This window comes from Lepidochelys kempii, chromosome 11, assembly GCF_965140265.1.
Source record: "Lepidochelys kempii isolate rLepKem1 chromosome 11, rLepKem1.hap2, whole genome shotgun sequence".
Taxonomy (NCBI): Eukaryota; Metazoa; Chordata; order Testudines; family Cheloniidae; genus Lepidochelys; species Lepidochelys kempii.
Window position 1 is genome coordinate 47320233 of NC_133266.1, and position 25164 is coordinate 47345396.

General features: G+C 39.8%; 1 protein-coding gene across 6 annotated transcripts in view; it reads right to left on the reverse strand.

Annotated features, from left to right (window-relative positions):
* PDE1A (phosphodiesterase 1A) overlaps positions 1-22837 on the reverse strand; it is a 190317-nt gene extending 167480 nt beyond the window's left edge. For all 6 annotated transcript variants that reach the window (XM_073306084.1, XM_073306085.1, XM_073306088.1 and 3 more), the window contains exon 1: positions 22419-22837. In XM_073306084.1, the coding sequence (XP_073162185.1) occupies positions 22419-22471 (53 nt within the window). In that variant the 5' untranslated portion in view covers positions 22472-22837. The remainder of the gene's footprint in view (positions 1-22418) is intronic.
* Positions 22838-25164: the final 2327 nt, after the last annotated feature.

Genomic DNA, 25164 nt, shown 5'->3' on the forward strand with positions numbered 1-25164 from the left:
ACACTAGTGCACAGAGCATTGATGCCCCCCCCCCTCATGGAACTGCACTGGTAGCAGTGCAATGGAGGAGAAATAGAAATAATACCAGCCATGGCAGAAGTGAAAATTACAGGACTTTTAAATTGGGCAGGTAAACAGGAGCAGAGGGGAGTTTTGGTGGGAACAGCAGAAGATGCTGTGCTGGAGATAAAGGGACTTGGTGAGTTGTGTGTTTGGTATGGTCTGTTTGTTCTCCATGAGGGGCAGGTGGAGGGGCTTTTGGGCCCATGAACAGGCCAAGTGAAACAGATCTGTAAGTTTGTGTCTGTGGAGACTACGTGGCTGGAACCCTAGGGTGGGTGATCAATCCCAGATTTTGAAGGCTGAGTGGTTAATCCCTCCTTGTTAGCAAGGGGGTAGAGCTAAATAGCAAGGTTTAATATAGAAGGCCATTACCAAATGAACTCTTGAGTAGGGGAACAGCAGTGGCAAATGGGAGTTTTAGGGGCAGTTTAGAGAGGAAGAGGTTCTCTGTAGGATAAATATGAAATGAAAGAATTAGAGTCAGCTTAAGTTTGGTTAAGAAAAATGTGTTGTAAAGAAAGGCCCTGACTAGGAAGTAGAAGAAAGACCTTGAAAATAATAAATTATAAGGCCAAAAGGAATAAAATAGAGCAAGTTTCTAAAAAGAAGGCATCTGACTGGCAAGGGTGACTGCTGATGGTTTTAAATAACACAAAGAGATTCCATCTTAAAATGAGCCAACATGGCCCACACACCAGTGTAAAAGCCTATGTGAACTAAGGTGCAATGGAAAAACTTTTGGGCAGCAAGAAGGTGGGGAGGAAGGACCTTGGAAAGAAAGGCTGTTGTAAATCTTATCTGGATTAAGACTGGAAATAGGGGTGAACTGTCTCAAATTGGTTTTTTAGCTAAAGTCAATAATTGATAATTACAGCACTTGTTTGTTAAAGGGTATAAAAAGTAAACTCTTAAAGAGTTTATTGCTAATACTTGCATGAATACATTGGAGCCAACCAATGTGGGTCTAAGCATCCTTGGGTTTAGCCCATTTGTAAGTATCTTGATGAAATGCTTATAAAAAGTTCTATTGCTGTAATGGGTGCAGTAAATTGCTTATTATTTAGGCTTTTTAGGCATTTTACAACAATTCTATAAATACCATTTGGCCTTTGGATTTAAGAAAGGAATTTATAGTTAAACTAGTGTTCGGTGGTTTCCCATATCAGTATCAATAATTTCAAGCATTAATAATTTCAACACTCTCTTTCTAGGTAGAGTTCTACATTCAATATCATCATGGCCAGCAAAAGGAACAGTAGTTGTGACATGTTTTCTTTCCTGTCAAGAGTCAGGAGGGATTTCCAATGTATGAACTGAAAGTTGGTGGCTGTGCTAGAAAAAAAGATTCATGGTTTGCAAAAAACCAAGTACTGACACAGCAAAACATCAGAGAGGTTGAGGATTACCTGGACAACCAAATTCAGGAAGCATCACCTCCCCTGATTCAAGAAAGAAAAGAATTGGTGACCAAGGAATCAAAGAATGTAGAAACTATCGAGAAGGACTGGCAGTTTGTAGCAATCAGAAGAAAGGACCAGTTGCATCCTATGCTGCTAGAGGTGGAAGATGATTGGCAGGCTGTGACCAAAGACAAGAGAACCAGAAAAAATTCCACAGCACTGGAAATATTCAATCATTATGAAGTTCTCAGCATGATAACTACAGAAAATATTGCTGAAAATCCAGCTGGTCAAATGGAACAGACCTGCATATAATATTCCTGAGAATGGCTACTCAGCCCAACCTACAAGATCATCAAGTGCACCCACGAAGAAATCTCTAACCATCCAAAGAAGACACATGAACCCTGTTGGGGATTCTGTGGTTAGAAGAATGGAAAAGACATTCTGCCAGGGCAGGTTGACTATAGCAGTGGTTCTCAACCAGGGCTCTGGGGCCCAAGCAGATTTCAGGGGGTCCATCAAGCAGGGCCAACATTAGACTTGCTAGTGCCCAAGGCAGAAAGCCAAAACTCCACCGAATGGGGCTGAAGTGCAGGGCCCCAAACCCCACCACCCAGGGCTAAAGCTAAAGCCTCAGCAACTTAGCTTCACGGGGGCCCCCTGTGGCACGAAGCTCCAGGCAATTGCCCTACTTGCTATCCCCTAATGCTGGCCCTAGCTTTGATATGCAGAAAGCTGGTTGTTTTGGCACAAATGGGCCGTGGAGTTTTTATAGCATGTTAGGGGGGCCTCAGAAAGAAAAAGGTTGAGAACTCCTGGACTACAGGATGGTGTGTTGTCCTCCCCAAGCCAAGGCACAAGGTGTGACTACAAAATTGAATGGGTTTCTAAATAGTCAGGAAAGGATTCACTACTGATGGCACATATTGGCACTAAGGAAACTGCTTCACATGATACATCACAGATTATAGCAGACTTCCAACAACTAGGAAGGGTGCTGAAGGAGACAAACATCCACGTGATCTTCTTGGATATCCTTCCTGTCCTGCAAGCAACGGAAGACAGAAAGCAGAAGTTTTTGGAAGCAAACCGTTATCTAGGTAAACAGTGTAAGGTTTTGATTTTGTGGAACACTGGTCCAATTTCTGTAGGGAGAAGGAGTTGTACAGTTTGGACTGCCTCCATCTCAGAAGAAAGGGAATGAACTTTTTAGAGGATAAGCTGACTAGGCTAGTCAGGAGGACATTAACAGCAAAAGGGCTAAAAGGGGGAATAAATGAGCACTCAGCACAAACATTAAGATGTCAAGAACAAAATTAATCAAGGCATATGAAAAGACAAAAATCTTTAATTGCCTGCACATCAATGTTAGGAACCTGAGTAATTACCAGAAGGAATTGGAATTGCTCATTTATGAGCATAAATTTGATTTAGTTGGTATTACCGAAACATGGTGGGAAGAGTCACATGTTTGGAATGTTAAAATAACTGGTTATAACCTATTAAGGAAAGATTGAGTAGGCAAAAGAGGAAAGAGTGGCACTTGGTCAAAAATGGCATTATCTCTTTCTGTGTGTTTCACTGAAAACTCAGAAGCAAATGATTGTGAATATTTCTATATGAATGTTCTAACAAAGTACCATATGGGGTATTAGTTGGTGTCTGCTACAGATAACCAGATCACACAAGGGAGCAGGATGACTGGCTCCTTAAATACCTAACTATAATGTGTAGGGAAAACTGCATAATCTGGGTGACACATGCTGGAGGCCTCAAGATGCCAGTAGTAAATCTTCCTTGTAATTCCTAAAAATTATAGTTGACAATATCATAGGCGCCAACTCCATGGGTGTTCCAGGGCTGGAGCACCCATGGGGGAAAAAAATGGTGGGTACTGAGCACCCACTGGCAGCTCCACCCTGCTGGTCCCCCAGCACCTCCAGCCTGCCTGTGGGTCCCACGGATCAGCATCTCAGTCTCCCTCCCTGCACCTCCTGCCCGTTGCAATCAGCTGTTTTGCGGCATGCAGGAGGCTGGGAGGAAGGGGGGAGGAGTGAGGATATGGCGCGCTCAGGGGAGGGGGCGAGGGTGGAGTGAGGACGGGAAAGGTGGGGCAGGATTGGAGGAGGGCACGGCCTTGGACGAAGGGGTGGAGAGGGGGCAGGAAGAGGTGGAGCGAGGGGGGGGGAGGCCTGGGGCAGAACCAGGGGTCAAGCACCCCCCGGCACTTTGGAGAGTTGGCACCTATGAACAATATCCTAACTCAAAAAGTGTTACATTCAACATGAGAGAAATTCTATATAGACCTCATCGTAATAAAGAGGAATTGATCATAGAACTAAAATTTAGAGATTGCTCAGGTGCAAGTAAACTTTACTTGATTACTGTTATGTTGTGGTTTAGGACATAAAAGTAATCAAAGCAGCATAAAATGAGCAATTCCAATTCCTCTTGGTGCTTTAACAGGGCCAGTTTCACAAAGCTGAAGCCAACTATGAGCCAAACGGGAGAAAGATATTAAACAGAAAAATTTAAATGATAATTGGGAGCTGTTGAAGAACATTTTACTAGATGCCCAAAAAGCTTCAATCTCACAAATTAAGAAAGATGGCTCAGCTGCTTAAAAAAAAATAGTCTGGTTTAGAGCGGAAGTGAACACATCAATGTAACATAAGTGAGGGGAAAAGGAACCCAATTGTAATAAATATAAGTTATAAGCTAGAAAATGAAGAAAATTTATAAGGGAAGCAGTAGGACACACACAGAAATCCATGGCTAGCGAAGTTAAGACAATAAGGAGTTTTTCAAGTATACCAGGAACAAAAAGAATCCTAACAATGAAATTAGTCCACTACTAGATTGATATGGTAAAATTGTCATTAATAATGCAGAAAAGGCAGAAATGTTCAACTATTTCTATTTTGTATTTGTGAAAAAGTCAGATGACTTATTCAGGTCATATAATACTAGAAGAAAGTTAATGGCATCCCAGTGTATAAAAACGGTAAACAGGAGGATTTACGTAATTGTAGGTATATCAGCCTAACTTCAATCCCAGGCAAAATAATGAAACTGCTGATACATTCACACAGTAGTTCCATTCACTTCAGTGAGACTTCAGTGAATATGGACTACTCATGGAAATCAGACTTTGCAGGATCATGGCTTTACTTCATACATAGTCTAACAAATTGGTACCTCCCCAGGAAAAGAAAGTCGTAGTTTGGGCATAATGAAATCAGTCTTTCTTGCTAAATAAATTTGCAAGCTTAAACAAATGTATAGTTGGCAGTTTCATAAGGAGACCTCATGTGGCAGTTCTGAACATCTGTCCTGCAGTTTAGTAGGTACACATTAATGGATCTGTTCAGGATAGCAAAAATTAGTAGTTGCAGTTCATCTACTTACTCTTTATTCTATGAATATTCACTAGGGAATGCTAATAAAGAAAGCAATATTCATGAAAAGAACAATTGTGCTTTATAGGGACACTGTCAGGATAGAAATAATGTATTTTTAACATTCCTCAGCATGAGTTACCACCACCTCAGGTTATTTAAACAGAGTTTTACAATCTAACTTTTATTTAAACTGTTCATGCTGTGTATTTACTCATTTGGATTTCATTCTGCTTCAAAGTGAAACTAGACTGGTTTGGTTAGCATCAATTTCTGGAAGATGTCTTATTCTCACCATGCATTATTACTGCATTTCTCTGTTTGCAAGATAATGGTTAAATGCCACCAAAAATCTATACTCTTTGAAGTTGCAAACAGCTACCATTAATATTTTTATTAACACTAGGGGCAAAATTCTCCAAGATATCCATGGCAGATTTTGATTCTAATGGTTTTTTTTCTACACAGACATGATAGACGCATGTACATGTACACAGGTTGTCAAAGCTGCCTCAAGAATTGGTTGTCCAATCTCTATTTAAAATTAATGGGAATTGGGTGTCCAAATTCCTTTAACAGCCTTGAAAATCCAAGCCATTGACTAAACTATCAAATTGAGATTGAACAAAGATATGTACAAATACTTTTGTCCTAGTCTGAGTGATTTTGTTAAAACGAAACCTAAACTTTGGGCTTGGATTACTTGACAGTCCCCCCTGAACACCTTGTCAGAAACCTGGCTAAAATAAACAGAATACTGGACTTTAGGGCCCAATCTGATTCTTATTGAAGTCAGTAGGAAAACTGCCATTTACTTCAATGGAAATTGCACCAGGCCTTCAAATGATAACATTATCCTAAAGGATAAGGAAATAGAAGTCTGCCTGGGAGTAGGTCAACCGTTTTGGTCAACCACCTTGAGTATTAGCCAGTACACAAATATACATGGGGAATAAATATATTTAAACTGAACAAAAGGTCAGTCAATTCAACAGAAATAGGCACAAATCAACCCCTCGACGCAAACACTACGGAAATTTGCAGCATTAGACATCTGGATCAGAATCAAAATTTTCTGATTCAAGCTCTGCAATTAAGTGTATGTATGAAACATGGACCCTTCAGAAATTCTTTAATTGTTGATTTGGTTTAATTTGACATTAGGCTATGGACTCATTAAAGCCATTCTAAAAAGGGGAAGGGGAGACTTGGAGGTGTATTTACCTCTCCCCCCATGGAAGGGGGAAGGAAATCAATGATACATTTTATTTTAGGCCCTTGAGAGACAATCATTCCACCTATATTATTCATTGTTGAAATTATTTAAAATCTGCATGCACCTGTTGTGACACTGCACCCCATACTTGTCATAGTAATATTATTATAATATGGCTATGGAATAATTATGATGTATTGTGTACAAGATAGGTCATGTGAGGAGTCATTGGAAAAGTTATGACTTTCTGAATATGATTATCCTGTTTGTATGCATGTATCATTTTTTATCTGAAGTTATGAATATTGACTAGGGATCTGTATTTCAAATAGGCTTACTCTGGAAAACACCCACAGCCAGCCTTTCAGGTATCATAGAATCATAGAATATCAGGGTTGGAAGGGACCCCTGAAGGTCATCTAGTCCAACCCCCTGCTCGAAGCAGGACCAATTCCCAGTTAAATCATCCCAGCCAGGGCTTTGTCAAGACTGACCTTAAAAACCTATAAGGAAGGAGATTCCACCACCTCCCTAGGTAACGCATTCCAGTGTTTCACCACCCTCTTAGTGAAAAAGTTTTTCCTAATATCCAATCTAAACCTCCCCCACTGCAACTTGAGACCATTACTCCTCGTTCTGTCATCTGCTACCATTGAGAACAGTCTAGAGCCATCCTCTTTGGAACCGCCTTTCAGGTAGTTGAAAGCAGCTATCAAATCCCCCCTCATTCTTCTCTTCTGCAGGCTAAACAATCCCAGCTCCCTCAGCCTCTCCTCATAAGTCATGTGTTCTAGACCCCTAATCATTTTTGTTGCCCTTCGCTGGACTCTCTCCAATTTATCCACATCCTTCTTGTAGTGTGGGGCCCAAAACTGGACACAGTACTCCAGATGAGGCCTCACCAATGTCGAATAGAGGGGAACAATCACGTCCCTCGATCTGCTCGCTATGCCCCTACTTATACATCCCAAAATGCCATTGGCCTTCTTGGCAACAAGGGCACACTGCTGACTCATATCCAGCTTCTCGTCCACTGTCACCCCTAGGTCCTTTTCCGCAGAACTGCTGCCTAGCCATTCGGTCCCTAGTCTGTAGCAGTGCATTGGATTCTTCCATCCTAAGTGCAGGACCCTGCACTTATCCTTATTGAACCTCATCAGATTTCTTTTGGCCCAATCCTCCAATTTGTCTAGGTCCTTCTGTATCCTATCCCTCCCCTCCAGCGTATCTACCACTCCTCCCAGTTTAGTATCATCCGCAAATTTGCTGAGAGTGCAATCCACACCATCCTCCAGATCATTTATGAAGATATTGAACAAAACCGGCCCCAGGACCGACCCTTGGGGCACTCCACTTGATACCGGCTTGATACCGTACAACAATGAAGAAGCCAGACAGGGCTGATGGCCCATCAGCAGAGACAATGGACTGTGGAATAGTTTAACCTTCTTGTGAGCATTTTGGCCAGCCTGTAAACAATGACTTCTATAACACACTTCAATGCAAGGTCATGTGACCAGACCACAGGTCTCTGGACTCCATCTTGGAATGTCAGTACTTTTCCACAATCTGGTCTGGGAACCAAGTTTTAAAACAAAGGGTTCCTGCCATATGCTTAAACTATATAAGGCAGGGAGTGACATTGTGGTTCTTCACTCCCCACACAAAAAGACTTCTGGAAAGACCTGAGGAACAAAGACTGAACTGGGGGAAGTGCTGGACCCAGGCTAAAGGGATTTGTAGCCTGTGTATGAAAAACCCAGGGTTTGCAAGCTCTAAAGAAAGCGCAGCTTGCCCCTTAAGAATCTTCAGCCTGCTTGTATCATCTCTCAGAGTGAGAATCTGCTAGTTCATATCCTATCTTTCTAGTATTAGACTTAGTTTGTGTTTTGTTTATTTACTAAGTAATCTGCTTTGATCTGTTTGTTATCACTTAAAATCTATCTTTTGTAGTTAAATTTATTTTATGTTTTTATCCAAACTGGTGAGCTTTGACTGGAGTGCTTGGGGAAAATTTCTGGTTGGTTACCACAAGTGTGCATTGTTCTCTTCACATTGAGGGAGAGGCGAACTGGGTATTAAACCCATATACTGGCCAGATTTGACCAGGGCAGGATAATACTGTCCCAGGCTGGAAAGCATGATACTGAATTAATGTCTTCATTAGGGCAATGTTGCAAATTTGGAAGCAGAGCAAGAACCAAAGTCTCAGGTGATCAAGGAAAAGCTTTACTTTTAAATTGTTTTTGAACTAATGGAAAGTTAAAGCTGGTTCTTTGTGTAGGTCACAATTTAACTTGGAGTAAATTTAAGGAGTCAGAGGGTCTTGACAAAAAACATACAGATGAATTATGAAGCCCATAAAGGTCAGCAGGAGAGTTACTAAACTACTAATTTAGTTTCAGTCTCACTCTTTTTCATAACAACCCATCAAGGTAAAGTTCACTGATGATGTAATGTCAGACAGAATGGCAGCAACACATACAATAGGTCACAAGAATTACTATAGGTACAAAGAGTGTTTCACTGTCACTATGCAACTTACTGTACATATAGATAACATGAAGCAATTAACACATTCATATATATATATATATATATATATATATATATATATATATATATAGTTTCATGTGAAGGTCAGGATTCTTATAGAAATATTACTGACTGTTTGCTAATTAATTTGTCAGTTTACCCACACACTTGGCTTACTTTTCCACCATGCTCACAGCCTCATTTCTCTTCTCCTTTATTTCTTCCTCCTTCCTCTCCTTTACACCTTCTGTCACCTCTATTTCCCCCATCCCATCTTATCCTTCCTTTGTCAACTCTCACTATCTCTACTTTGGATCCCTATGCTCCTCCCATCCTCAGTTTCACAAACCCCCACCCACCTTCCCAAACTCCATCTGCCTGGAGCTCCCTCCAGATCTATCCTTTCCACCCTTTCATCTTTTCCTTGTCACCACTTCCACACATGTGGACCTACCCTCTCCAGCTCATACCACTTTCCTCTTCTAGCTCTTTCCTACGCTGAATAACACTGCACCAAACTCTTCCCCTCCATCATCACTACCCTCCTCATCCTTCCCAACTGCCTTCTCATCTGATTTTGACTCCTAGATTTCCCCAGTCATCCTCATCAACTGGAAGTTCTTTGGGCCAGGTAGCTTTTATTCTGTGTTTGTACAGCGCTTAGCTTGGTAAGGCTTCAATCCTGATTGAGGCCTCTAGATCCTAGATAGTACAAATAAATCATAATACTAAATGTCAGATACTTGTTTTTTAGAGTATAACAAGCTACAAAGCTAATAACTTTACTAAAGGCCTTTTGAAATGATTTGTAAGTATCCATTCTGCAGAAGTCACATGGCAATATTTTGTGATGGTTTATTCTCGAAGGAATATCACTTGTACAAATACATAATCAACAAATCATTTTGTCATTACTGCAGCTCCTCTTTGCATTCATGGTATCCCAATATTCTTCACTTACCTCACAGAATAGTCTACTACATTTCAAAATTGTACAATGAAGAAATGGAAAATATTTTTCTTTCTCTGTATAACATTTGAATCTTGTTAAAACAATAAATGTTAAGTGTCTGGAATTTCAAAACCTTTTGCTGTTGTTGTTGTTCTTGTTTTTCACCTCTTCCTACAAATGCTGAAATTCAGGTTCTCAGCTCCTGAATTCAGTAAGATTACCACAGCAGGACACTAAATCAAATGGTGATATTTCAAGTGCACCTATATTTCCAATGTACAGCATAACTATGAATTAAAGAGATTCTATTCCTTTAATACTATTTTTGCATACCAGCAACTTAGCTTAGAAAATCACAGACCTATGTTGATTTCCAACTACATAAAAGAAGAAAGACACCTCTTTAATATTCGCTAATCCTGCTATAACAAAGGTCACACCAACTAGATCTGGTATTCAATGTCAGCCTCAGATATACAGTTGTCTATCATGATCAAATTATTTAAATTCACAGCTTTTGGATGAATTCTAAATTATACTCAAGAGCAGAACTAAGTAAATATTTTTGTATTGTTACAACAGTCACAAAGCTTTCTGCAATCAGTTTGCTGGTCTCTTTATTGACTCTGCAAATTTTCTTGGTGACTGTCAGTATTTCTTCACAGGCACCATATTCATATTAAAATGCTTAGTAGCATTTAAATTCCTTTTAAACAGCAGTTTTCTAGGTCTATCTTTACTTGCTTTAAAAAAGTAAATTTAATACGGTTCCCATTCTTAGGTGACTAGTCAGCTGGTAATTTTTTCCATTATTAGCGTTTATAATGTACATAAAAGGAGAAATATTTGAGAATAAAAAATGTACATTTGTGAGCCTAAGCTGCTTTTATGGAAAATTAAACAGCATTTCAGTTGAGAGCTCAAGATTTCCATAGCACTCAGTGCTAAATAGAACATTGGCTTGGATCTCTCTTTGTTATTCCCTCCTCGTTTGTAAATGAACGTAATGACCTTATCTGATGAGTTCTTTAAGGTTCAGCCAAACATTTTATATACACAAAGTACATTGAAACATTGAGTCTGGGGAAGAATACTGAAACAAGTATTTGAAATTCAGTGTTGAGGCTGAACCATATCCATACCATTGACATCTAGATTCTAGACATAGCATGCTTGCATACTGCTGCCATACATACTGTAGAATTTCCAAAGGTATTAAGAGCAAATCCTGTAACCTACTCAGGAGAGAGAGAGTACCCAAATCACAATGGAGCTAGTGTGATTCTACTGCATGGAGGTCTGTGGGGTCTTCTTGTGCGCCAAAGGAATTTAAGGAGACAGAAACCAGCCGGGGGAGAAAGATGGACTTTGGGGTCTGTGAAGCCTATGGTCACAGGACCCCTCTGATTTAAGGGACCTAAAATCCTGAGTGTCATTCGAATATAAAAGAGAAGGGACTTTCCCATCTGTCATGGCACCGCAAGAGGCCAGAGGAAAATTCTCATGGTGCAAGCATTGTGTAGGACAGCCTACAGCTGCCAAACACAGTCCCTCTTGCAAGCTCCATCTCCTCTGATCCCTCACTCGCTCCTTCCTGCCTGAAAAACAACTAATGGTGCCTGGGCAGCTGTATCTTACCTCCACTTGTTTGATGAGGAGCAGCACTTGTACTTTGCCTTCTTTTTCCCCTCCAACTAAGGCATAACCTGGCCTTCTTGTGAGGGACCCTCCCAGTCTGGACTACCACCCCCATCAGGGTTGGCTCCTTTCCAGCCTGTGTGACCAGTCCTGTCTGTCTCCTAAAGCTAAACCTAGTTCCTATTTTAATTAACTACCATCACTGGGTACTGACAGCTTGATTTGATCCAGATAAAATATGACAGGCAAAATTGTCTGGGAAAACCTGATTTTGTGTGTATTCAGATATTAATTATTCCTGATGAAATGGCGTATTTTAGGTCAATCTCATGAGAAAATTTTAGAATTGTAGGTATGCATAAAATAATCCTCAAAAGTGTCTTTAAACTTTTAATGGAGACACTCAGATTTGAACTAAAGAATGAACTTTAGTAATGTGAACAAATCTAATGTGAATCACTGGATGCCCTTCTATTCTCACTTAGCAACTTCTCTTCCCACCTCTACTGTCTGAACTGAAATCAGATCAGTTCTTGGGTTTAGGTAAAGGTAAAAAAGGGAATAAAGGTCAATCCTAATATAAAGCTTGAGGATATGTGTATATATAATATTTTATATTACATTCCCTTATAAAGTCCACAATAGTGTTAAACTGAACACATGCATCACAGAATGCTCACCTATCAAATAAATGTATTATTAATGTACTGCCTTTAAAGAGTACAGTTCGCAGAGATACACTATGCTATAATGCTTAGTAATCTAATTCAGACACCATTTCATTTAAATCAGTTTTTCCTCACAAAAATACATGAAAATCTATTTTTTCACTTTACACTGGCATGATTAAGGAGTTGTATATGAACATTTGGACAACTGTGCCAATATACCTAAATAGTTTTAAGACAGAAAAGCAAATTACAATATTCCCTCCCTCACATGTCTTTAACTGCTCTTGCAGCAATCTCCTTTCAATCTGTGTACAGAACAAACATCCTCTGATATTCTGTCTTCTCAATAGCATCGCCTTGGCCCCACCTATTTCAATTACTGCCCTGTCTCCCTCCTTTCCTTTCTTACAAAATACATGAGCATGCCATCTACCCTCACTATCCAGACTTCCTCTGCCTCCTCTCACCAGGATCTCCTACTGACTGCCTTCCACTAAAACTGCCCCTGACTATGTTTCTAAGGCCTCCTTACTGAGTCAAAGCACATTTCTATTCTTATAAAACACAACTCTGATCTCACACTTGTGAGAATCGAGACTTGAAATCAATGGAGTTACAGGGCTGATCACAGGCCTAAGAGTCCCAGTCATATGGTCTCCTAAGAGACACAACCTTACAAGACCTCTCTCTTGGCCTGCTCTGGGGCCCAAAAGCCCAGCCACATGACACTCACCGAAAACATACAGACCAAATGCAACACACAACTCACAAAATCCTTTTATCTCCAGCACAGGATCTGCAGCTGCTCTCTCCAAAACTCCCCTTCACCTTCCATCTCTCATTTGGAAAATCCTCATCCTCTCTTCCCCCTCATTTCTATTGGTAAACCTCAATAGTTTGTCCTTGTCCTCTTTCTAATCCTCCCCCTTCTTTGTGTAACCTCCTCTGCTTTCATGGGTTTACCTATCATTTGTCTGCCACTGACTGCCAAATCAACCTCTCAGCTCCTTATCTCTGTCCCTTTGACCAACCTCACATCTCCTTCTGCATATCCCATCAGCATTTCAAGTTCAGTCTATCCGAAACAAAACTATTCTCCTCCTTCTCTATCACTATTCACTAGAGGCTCACACACTTCACTGCTTCTGTAGCCCAAGCTCGTTGCACTCACCATGGGCTCCTTGCATTCCTCCATTCCCCCCACAAGATTCTGGTGTGTCATCCTCTCTGTATCCCCCATTCTCACCTCCCTCATACCAGTCTCCCCTATCCTCCTCCCTTCAAAGCCCCTGTCTTGCTCCGGATTGGAAAGCTTGGGCAGAAAGCTGGGGCCCTCTCTTTCTCTCTCCCTTTCAGCATGTATGTTTTCAGGAAGCAAGCAGGATGCTAGTAGAGATGAATGAATAAAGTTTCATGCACTCTCCTCTCCAACTAGTTCCCCCTGCTGGCTGACAACCCACCCCACACCTGTTAGGCATCTCTCAGGAGGGAGAGCAAGGAATATTTTTTTAACAGCTAAGGCATGTTATACATGTTCCCTGTGTACTACCCTTCTATTTCCTTCTATTTTAGGGACATATCTAAATATGTAAATAGTTAAAATTGTATAATTTGTAACTTGTTAAAGTATTTATGGTCTTACTGACTGGGAGATGTGTCATTCGGGGCATTAACGTTTTAAACTCTAGTAGGACAATGGGTAGAGTTGAAATGGTAGAGTGCCAGAAGGCTCCATGTGTCTTTCACGTCTCCCTTCTGGTTTTCTGATGGTCAACAAAATCACTAAAGTTTTGTCCATTGATGCCTCGGACATTCCCTCAGGTTTTAAAATTGATCAGATTAAGTTTTCAGTTGTCCACACTGCATGAAGACAAACAGAGAAATGCCCATCAAGTTGAGTGCAGGGCCTTGCTTCACTTGGCCATTGACTCCAACCTTTGCTTCTTCTCCCAGGCTCACAGCCTCAGTGCCATTTTCAGACCCATTTTCTCCATCTCTCTCCACTAAGCTCTGTTCCCACATAACCAGCATGTTCAGCCTCACCTTCTACACCCATCATCAACTTGCTGCCACCTACATCTCGACTTTCCTTTCCTTCTACTCCCCAATCCCCTTTTGGCTCTCTATGCTGCTCACAGACCTCTTTCCTTTTGCTCCCGCCACATTCTTCTCCCAGTCTCATCTTCACACCTTTCTTTTCACACTGTCCCTGTGCATGGAGAAGTTTCCCTCTCTCCTCTTAACTTCTTCCCATAACCCACTTCTTCCATGAAGACTTTCCAGGCCAGTCTCCTCACCTTCCTGCCTTCAGAAGTAACCATTTAATGAAAAGTCATTTTAAAAATTAAGTGTTAAACAATACCCTGCTCAATAACTTTGGGTTCAGACATCAGTATCCTGTTGTACTCACACTGGAGCAGAAGGGAATGTGAATCCCCACCTTATCCCCTGCACAATCTTCTTGGGGTCACTATTGCCCACCATGAGCAAGCAGGTGGGTAGAACATGCTCGGGGGGGAGTAGGCTGAGCCTCGAGCTCCACCTCACCCAACACACTGGTCAGCAGAGCTGAGGTGGTGCAAGATGAGGAGTAAGATGTGCCCTGTAAAAGGCTGCAGTAAAATAGTTTCCCGTTAGAGCAAGTAGAACAAGTTGTAATTTCTGAAGCAGTGCATGTACGTGTGGCCCTTTGCTCAGGGCTAGAAGCAAAGGGTGGTTCTGGAACCCAGGGAATAAATAATCATTTCATTAAGTGAATGTGCTCCATTCATGTACAATTAACAACTAACTGATCACTAGCAATAATGGAAGACGATGTATATTTGTATTAGTTACAGTACATAATTCCATATAAACTTGTTAAATCTGTAGCACATCTGCTTCTTAATGACATACTGTGAGGAGAAGGAGGATAACAGTTTGGACACATTTGTTTAAGACAATTGTTTAAGTGAAGGGGATAAATATCCCATTTTACCAAGCACTCTCTGAATTGCTCTAAAATCTTTTCCTTTTCTATGCTGTTTACTTAAACAGTAAATTATTCCCTTTTGACTTCCTCTGCTCTTTAAATGATGTTCTTCCTAAGTGGGTAGGGGGGTACTGATGCATTTAAACTAGGTTAGAAGGAAGTTAGCTAAAAAGATGTTCTGTGCGATGGATAGTTATTTACACAAAGTATTTTGACATCAGCCCACTTCAGTATTATATTCTAATAATGGGAAAATATCACAGGACATGATAAAGCCACTATACATAAGTGAATTGCTTCCTTGTTATTGTAAACCACTTCATGAGTCTAATTTGGCATCTTTTCCATGGACTTTTGATTAAAGAGGTGCCGACTCTTGGTATACTCCTGACAAATAGTAACAAACCGATAGGCCCTGATGCAGGAAAGCATCCCTGTTTAGCACATGCTTAAGTATTGTTCTGAACTAGAGCCACAGGGAATTAGAGATCTTGACCTACAAATAGAACAATTTTAATAAATAAGATTGAGCATTCATGCTTTCCCACATGGGTGGGTATGCTTGCCTGTAGTAAAACTCTTGAGTATTTTGAGCTTCAAGAAACAACAAAGAGCCATGTAAGGGCATTACATCGCTGGCTTAAAGGAGAGTTATTTTTTGCTAGAAAATAAATTTTAGTATATTGTTGAAGGGGGAAAAGGAAAGACTTTGCCAACAAATAAGATCTGAAAGAAAGCATGCAGTCTCTATAGTTTATTACATTGCACTTAAGTGAAACAAATCAAAAGCTACTTTATTAGCTTATAAATTGCAACACTATAAACATTTTCTAAAAACCAAACACTGTACAGAAATCTAGAAGATATGACTGAGTTGTCACCTCAGTGTACAGCATTAGTGGAACTGCCTACCTGCACATGGCTGGTGTAAAAATCCCCATTGATGGGCTTCCACCCTGGAACAGCAGAGAGGTTTGGTACCCAATTTTTGAAGCTGATTTTAGCTACCCATAAAAATACCAAGGCAGGATTCTGCAAAATAACGAACCTGCTAAACTCAGAGTTCTCTTGTTCTTTTGGCAACATACAGCAGCTTTGGGGGATTTGGACCTGGTATTTTTTCAGTAGAAGTTAGAGACTCCAGCTGTTTCCTAATCTAATTAATTTGTTTATACTATGTACACAATTCCTATTTACACAGAGCAGAGGTGACAGAAACAGCCAGACTACAAGCAGGTAATTCCACTTGCAGAAGCCAAGACAAGACATCATTGGGCCTAACCCTGTAGCAGGAAAAATCAGCTCTCCTTCTAACCCTCTTTGATTTTCTCCCACTTTCAGAACAATGTCCCCATGTCTGTCTGTCCCTGGTACTCTCTGGAAAAAATCCCTCAGTCCAAAGCCAGATGACGAGCACAACAGGGCTCCTGCTTAGAGATGAGGCCCTAAAGGCATCACCGTGCTACAAGTAACAAATATGACAAAGGGCTTGAGCTGGCTTCTGTGCGAGTTTCCATCCAGAAAAAAAGAGTGCATGCTTGACCAACACGATAGCCATACAGGGAGATTTTGAAAGGCACACACAAAGGGCAGCTAGGTGCCCAACCCCCAAGTTAGGCACCTAATTCCCATCTGTGCATTTGAAAATCTCCTCTTACTGACAATGGGGCTCTAGCCAGCCCTAGTGGAATCCTTTGGGCAAGGGTCTCTGAGTCAGATGGAATTCAATGGAGCTACACAGTTTACACCAGCTGACAAGCTATGTTGAGGCTACCTATGTTTAGCCCCATCTATGGAGAGTTTCATATCAAGTAGTTATATAAAATTATTTATAACACATGTAATTGCCACCTTTCCTATAACACAACTGTTTATTATTATTATTACTACCAATAGCAGTAAATCATTTTGTTTAAAAAACAGTTTTGTTGTTCATATATTGTTAGATTGGTTGAGGAAACATGCTGTGTTTTTGAAAACGATAGCTGATGGGTGGAGTTGAGATCTGTCCAGTCAAATTGCATTTTGTGATGTTGCCTTATAGAATAGAATGGAGTTGTCTGTCTGGCAGAGCAGGTAATCCAGGGCAAAAACTGTATATAATCAGATTTTAAAAGGTAAGCACTTTAGAAAATTGGCTTGGACAAGAATAATCATAAGGGTCTTTTCTTGTTCAAGAAATGCTTTATTGCCTCTTGTCAAGGTTCCTCCCCCACTCTGAACTCTAGGGTACAGATGTGGGGACCTGCATGAAAAACCTCCTAAGCTTATCTTTACCAGCTTAGGTCAAAACTTCCCCAAGGTACAAAATATTACCCCCGTTATCCTTGGAATGGCCGCTACCACCACCAAACTAATACTGGTTACTGGGGAAGAGCTGTTTGGACGCGTCCTTCCCCCCAAAATACTTCCCAAAACCTTGCACCCCACTTCCTGGACAAGGTTTGGTAAAAAGCCTCACCAATTTGTCTAGGTGACTACAGACCCAGACCCTTGGATCTTAAGAACAATGAACAATCCTCCCAACACTTGCACCCCCCCTTTTCTGGGAAATGTTGGATAAAAAGCCTCACCAATTTGCATAGGTGACCACAAACCCAAACCCTTGGATCTGAGAACAATGAAAAAGCATTCAGTGTTTTACAAGAAGACTTTTAATAAAAAATAGAAGTAAATAGAAATAAAGAAATCCCCCCTGTAAAATCAGGATGGTATATATCTTACAGGGTAATTAGATTCAAAAACATAGAGAACCCCTCTAGGCAAAACCTTAAGTTACAAAAAAGATACACAGACAGAAATAGTTATTCTATTCAGCACAATTCTTTTCTCAGCCATTTAAAGAAATCATAATCTAACACATACCTAGCTAGATTACTTACTAAAAGTTCTAAGACTCCATTCCTGTTCTGTCCCTGGCAAGCGCAGCATACAGACAGACCCTTTGTTCCTCTCCCTCCTCCCAGCTTTTGAAAGTATCTTGTCTCCTCATTGGTCATTTTGGTCAGGTGCCAGCGAGGTTACCTTTAGCTTCTTAACCCTTTACAGGTGAGAGGAGCTTTCCCCTGGCCAGGAGGGATTTCAAAGGGGTTTACCCTTCCCTTTATATTTATGACACCTCTACTATATGAAATTTTTTCCACAGGTAAATTTCAAAAGGCTGGCCTTTTTAAAGTCTACCTCATGTGGCTGTGCCATTAATTAACTTCATGCCAACCCATTTAGTATCTCTAACAAGAAATCACTGTTTACAAGTGAAAAATAATTTTTCATTTTTAAGACTCTTTCATTTATTTTGGAATATTACCACCTTAAACTTCTAAATTACACTCACTTAGTATAAAATACATGCCTAATCTGCGCCTGCAAATTCCATGCGCAAGACACAGAGTGACATACATCCAAAGCTATTGGTATACACATGAACATAATCTACCATCTATATCACAACTAACATCTAAAAAGCTGCTAGAAGCTAGGGATAGGTAACCTAGCTGCTCCATTCTTATCTTTGAGCTTTCCCTGCACTATTAGGATTATTGAAGCAGAACCAAAAGTGCAGAATATCTTTTTTTCTCAGTGTCCCACAAAAAGGACATACTGCATGCTCTTAATCTACCTTGTTGAGATTTTGTCCAATCTCATGCAATTACGAAATTTATGCTAGCAAACCAGCTGCATCAATTATTTTGTTGTTTCATTTGTCCCTCAGTGCCATTTTCAGTGCAAGTTTTGTCTTTTCATGGAAAGAAAAATCAGTGGGAAGTATTTTCTTATCTCTGGTAAATTATTGATCTGACTTCCTTTCAAACTCTAACACAGAAGTAAGTTACCAGCATGTGTGGTTATGTATAAAATAGCGTGTGTGTCAACGGTTCATTAATGGCATTCCATTCAATTCAATGACCATCCCTGTCTTATACATGAGACCGAGGAAAAGTGTTGTGAGTGGACACAAGACCATTGTAATAAAAGAAAGCAAACAGGGTGATTTGAATTTCGGGGGAGAGCATGGTTTAGCAAAGCATGGCACTCTGGAGTTCTATATTCTACCACTGATTCTTTGTGTTATCTTGGGCAAGTCCATTAGCCCCTCTGCCTCAGTTTCCTCGCATGTATTTACCTATTTCACAAATATACCATGAGAATTAATACTTGCAAGATGCTCTGAGATCCTGGTATGAAAGGATCTAATGCGCAAAACATATTTTATTCTTCAGTTTAAAAATATCAGGTGGGATATTCTCTCTTTGCAAAGCCAGAATTTGTTTGGATCAAGCTAGCTCTTATCCAAAATACCAAATTTGGAGGGAGGGATCTTTTTTTTGTGAGGTGTGGAAAAGAGATAAACGGTTTTGGTGTTGGCCTATCTCTGACCATGATAGATAAGAATAGGTGACTAAAGAATTAAGTTCAGCTCGTGTCTCAAGTATGGAGGCCAAAGTCAAGATTACAGGATTGAAGCATAGCCCAGTAATTTGGGCACTAGCCTGGGACTTGGGAGATCTGGGTTCAAGTCCTGCTCCAATGCAGACTTCTTGTGTGACCTTGAGTCAGTCACCTAGGGAACTGAGGCACATAGAGACTATCTGTAAAATGAGGATAAGAGCACTTCCACACCTCAGAAGGGTGTTTGAGGATAACTACATTAAAGATTGTCAAGTGCTCTGATATTACAGCCATATAAGTGTTTTACACAGAAATAACTGTCTTTCCTGAGCTTATACATCAATGGTTAAGGAAGCTATCTGCTATCTGCCCCTGAAATAGAATTAACATACAGAATTTTGGAAAGTTTGAAGCTCGTCTGTATCTGACTGCCCACCCCTTTGAATGTACAATTGCATTGCCTGGTAAACAGCTTGTCTGCTGGGTCCTGACCACCTACTGAATTTAAGTCCCCTGACCACTAGGTAGTCTCCAGAGCACAAGAAATTTAAGGTCAGCAGCAGACGTCATCTAATTGGGAGGCTACTCTGCAATACAACAAAAAAACCCACAGTTTAATAAATTTATAATTTTGCTAGACACTAAAAATCATCTCAATAAAGACATCGAATTTATGGCTTACTACAACAAACAGTAACCCACTAACCCTGCCTTTTTGCACTATGACTACAGGGGTGGTTAGTGGGCCACTTCAGCTTGAATGGTCCCTTAGAATATGTGCTAACTACTTATACTAAACCCTCTGAAACCTTACACTAAACTATCTGTTCAATCTTGAATTTGGCTGTGACACCCTTAGTACCTTTCCCAGATCTGAAGAAGAGCTCTGTGTAGCTTGAAAGCTTGTCTCTCTCACCAACAGAAATTGGTCCAATAAAAGATATTACCTCACCAACCCTGTCTCACTAATATCCTGGGACCAACACAGCTACAATATTTCATATGATAACATCTTTATTTACTGCATGTGACAATTTTTATGTCACAAGGAGATTTTGTTCCTGTTTGGTCTTGACTGAGGAAATACTTCTTAAAAAAATTCTGTAGTATATACACAGTTCCTGTGACTGAGCAGTAATAAGAAAAGGAGTACTTGTGGCACCTTAGAGACTAACCAATTTATTAGAGCATAAGCTTATGCTCTAATAAATTGGTTAGTCTCTAAGGTGCCACAAGTACTCCTTTTCTTTTTGCGAATACAGACTAACACGGCTGTTACTCTGAAACCTGAGCAGTAATAGCTACTCAGTGAAATCTTAGGGTGCCGTCCATGTTAGGGTTTTTTAGTTCTACGGCCCTGCAGTTGCCAGCAGCAGCAGTTAGCTGTTCATCATTTAGAACAGATTTGGGGGAAATGGGTTTGAGTAGAAATGCTGAATAATAAAAGTAAAAAGTAATAAATAGAAATACTCTGTTCATTTAACATTTACTCCCAGAATACGCTTTGGGAAAAATTCCATAAAATAGCTTCAGTAAACTATTTGTCTCTGACTTAGCTACATCTTTGAGCTCTGGCAGCAATTAAAGTCATCACAGAAGTGCTCTGAACATACCAGGAAGTATACACTCATTCACCCATGACTATAATTGCTTCAAAAGAGGGTGAAGAATGTGTGTTTTAGACAACATTTGTCAAAGCTTATTGGATAATTACTGAGCATCTTAAAAATAATTATAGATGTGTGAACAGATATATATTTGCCTGAAACTATTAATTTGAATGGAAAAGGTGTCATGTTAAGAAAATATTACACATTGTTTAATCTTCAGTCAAAACCTTTTTACATTAAAAATATTTGTCTTTGATAAAAGAAATGCAACATATTCAGTTTTAGTCATCATGAATATTGTGTGGCAAATCCACAAAATCCAAGTTATTCAAGTTTACAGCTGATATTCCAGCTACTTAATTTACACAATGCCTTAGAATTTCTGATTTTCTGCTGGTATCGTATTCTAAAGATTCCATCCCCTTCCTTCTCCCCCAATATTTAAACAACCACAACAGAAAATCCTGGTACAAGTACTTGTCTGAATTTCCTCTGAAGCTCAGACACCAATTATTACTGCATTTGCATAGTTTATGACATCATCCATTAAATTACAACCCTGTACATGCCATAGTGCCATCTATAATCTTATATTTATCTATCATATCAGCACTGTGACTACAATACCCTATCAATGTCATCATGTTCTATCCAGTAGGATTGAGAGCTGTGTTTAGGATGTCACTAGTAAAAAACAAAAGTGTGAACTATTGTAGCTTTATTTTCTTTTTACAGCCATCAATCCCTGTTCATAGCAGTAGAACAATGCTATTCCCATGCAGGTTCACTAGCTTTCAAGCTAGTTGAGTCAAGAGGGAAGAGAGAGGATTTTTGGAGTATTTGATTATGTTAGCCAGATCTACACCAAAGGACTTTTACAACTGATTAAATATACTAGAAATCAGAAAGCAAAGAGATAAAATAAAAACAATCTCATAAATTACCAGGATATTTCACAGATAAAATATACGTAGAAAAGATCACACAAAACACAAAACTAATTCTGATTCATTAATCTTCCTCCATAATTATTCCTATGAGCTAGCTATAAAATGCATTGTTTAATCACATGTAGAACTTAGCTTTAAGTCCCTGTGAGCAAGCTACTTCACTCTGAAAGGTGTCTCATTTCCAGCATGAAAATTCTGCCATTCAGACATAATCAGCCAAACCAAGCAAGAACAATGTTCTGCATTTAAAGGGCTTAATAATTCAGAAAACATTCGGAGAAATGCCTGTGTGGTTTTTTAGTAAATAAAAAAAGTTTTTCAAGTGCCATGCCTCTTTCACAAGGAAAATCTCTCACAAAAAACTGGAAAAAGTTGATGATGTTAAAAACAAAAACAAAAAAAAAAACCCCAACTTCCACAAAGTTTCAGTACAAGCTGAAAGAACAATTCCAAGTTACTAAAGCATCTAATGTTTTAGTGGGACACACCAAGTTAAACTTGAGGCTTAATCCACTGAAATATTTTCTTTGTTTCTGTATATTTATTAACTTAAGTTAATAAATAAGCATGTAGGGGAAGAGTCTGGAACATTTCAGTTCAAAGTAACAAGAGCATCACTTACCTAAAAATAGGTCTTTGGAGATGCTTTTTCTTGATTGTAACACAATCATCCATTTAAAGGGGGGGGGAATGACTTCTTCCTGCAAATAACGCCAAAAAACCCAGGGAGTAATCTGGAAACTTGTTCTTAGCTACTGTGCTGCAGAGAGCACACAGAATGAAATTTTGGTGCTGGGGGAAGCCTCCCTCCCTCTCTCTGACAGAAGAGCAAAAAAGGGCCATAGAGGCCACATAAGACAGGCACGTCTGTGCACTACCAAACCGTGCAGGCTATCCAAAAACACTGGAGTCAAGTTGATCGAAGGAGGGAATTGTACTGGATTCCTTTCAACTGTGGAAAGAAAATGTGAAACTTTGCCAAGTTTTACCCAGGTAAAAATGTGTTAGATTAGTCCAGCCATGAGAACACTTCTTACACATGCTGGTCAAAGTCTTAAATGCAGTCTCTCTCTCTCTCTCTCTCTCTCTCTCTCTCAAACACGCTGTTCTGAGGCTCAACTTTTTCTTCAAAATAAAAGTTGTGCAGCTGCCTCAACATTCCCATGCGAGTACCTTCAGAAAGTTTGTTCTGTTAAAAGAACTGTATACAAATTAATGAAGACTGATGGATCTGGTTTCTGGGGCTGGCTCCACTTCAAGAGATCGTAATTATTTTACAATCTGGCTTTTATTCACTCTGAATGATGTGTGGATAATAACTATGCAAATTGAAGCACTACTCATAATTTTTGGCACTCGTGACCTAATAACCTACAGTTGGCTGAAGCAGAGAATGGTGTTTGCAGCTGGAACCATTACGACACAAAAGCAGACCTTCCCTGCGGGAGCGAGGAAAAGAAAGACAGCTGAGTTCAGTTGACAACACTAATGCACCACCGTTGTATGTACCAAAAGACTTCAGAGGATTCAAACAGATGAAACAAGATGCTAGGAGCTGACTGACATCAAACTAGCATAAATCAGGAGGAACTCAAATGGTGGTAATGCAATTAATTTGGGGTAAGTGATATGGTAAAGAGGCCACAAAAAAAGCCATTGTAATTTAATTTTTTGTGAACTTAAGATTGATATCACACATGATTAAATTATACAATGTAAACACCAAATTAAATCTGGAAGGTGTCATAAATACAGCAGCAGAACCAAACGGCAGGATAAGTCATGCCAAGAGGTGTCCTAGATTTTTTTTTAAGTGTTTAGGTTAAAAAAAAAATACCACATTCCATGTTAAAAATTATGAATTCTGCAAAATGTCCATAAAAGAACAATACATATAATCATTAAGAAATACTATTTAGGTTTTTTATACTGCTCGCATCACAGTGGTATCTGAGCAATTTAGTGCTCACTCTCTCATTGTGCAGGCCTTCTAGTAAAATCTCAAACATTTTCTTGAAAGACATTCCCTTGAAATCTCATCTATCGCTCACTGGTAATCATTTCTTCCTTAGCCTCTTGCAGGGCAATTTTCAGAGACACACATGGCGCTTATTTCCCATTGACTTTTCATGGGACTTAGCTACAATTAGTGCCTTTGAAAATCCCCTCCTAGATTGGATATTTCTTGTTTATAAAGCAGATCAGTAGTGTGAGGTGGGTTGGTCAGGGAACACACAGAAACTGATCCCCTCACTATGAAAGATTCTGTTTCTGCATTAGCTGAATAATGTAAGCCACACATTTTTCTTACATGGAGAAAATCTAAGAGTATCTGCTGAAATCTTGGTCAGTCTTGCAGCCATCTAAAAAGGTACAGACAGAGGGCCCTCTCCAGTCAGTCACCATAATCCAGTATTTTCTCCTACACTACAGTTAGACCCAGAGGTAGAGAGGACTATGGAATCCTCTGAGATCAACTAGACACCCTGTAACTTTGTATTAAAATCCAGCTCCCTAAAATCCTCAGATAGCTCCCCCAACAGCTATAGCCCTGGACCACCCTGTCAGAGACAGGGTCACATTGTGGAGGGGGATTCATTTCAGATGGAACGTGTATAATTTACTTGTGAAATGCCTGTGTGGTTTAGAAAGGAATAATGGCAAAAAGAGTTCCTTCCACAGCCCCAACAACATGTGTGGAGGGACTCCAATGAGATCAGAGAAGGGACAGATTGTCACAAGAGCGACAGGACCACTTTCCAAGCTCACCAATTCCCACCTGCTTTCATCAGTTAAGGTTGGCCAAATTATTTGTCAAAAATATTTGACAGAAAAAATTAGGTTTTGATTTAAAAACATCTTTCATAAGAACTGTCTGCTTTCCATGGAAAATTTAAACTCTGTGGGTGGTTTGGATTAAATAATAAATATTATTATTAATAAATACAATAAAAATAAAAATGAGAGGAACATCCAAAACCCAACAAGTTTCAATTTGGAAATGCCACTCTGATGCCTCATGGAAGTTGTAGTTCAACTGCCTCATGTTACCATTCTCCTCTATGCAACTGGACCTCATCTCCCATGATTCATCACAGACAGGGGCTCCCTTTGTGCAATCCAATGCTTTACCAAGAGAGGAGATCGTGGTGTATCATGTAGTCCTACTAGAAAACCAAACCCATAGGGAATAATGGGGACATGAGGCACCTTGGTAACATTTCCAAATTGTATATTTCAGTTTTCATTTCAAAGCTTTTGACAAAGATGTTCAGTTTTTTATTTTTCACTGAAAAGTCTAAATTTTCCATAGGGGGAAAAAACCCAAATATTTTCTGACCAGCTCTGTCCATTAGGTTTTACACTCC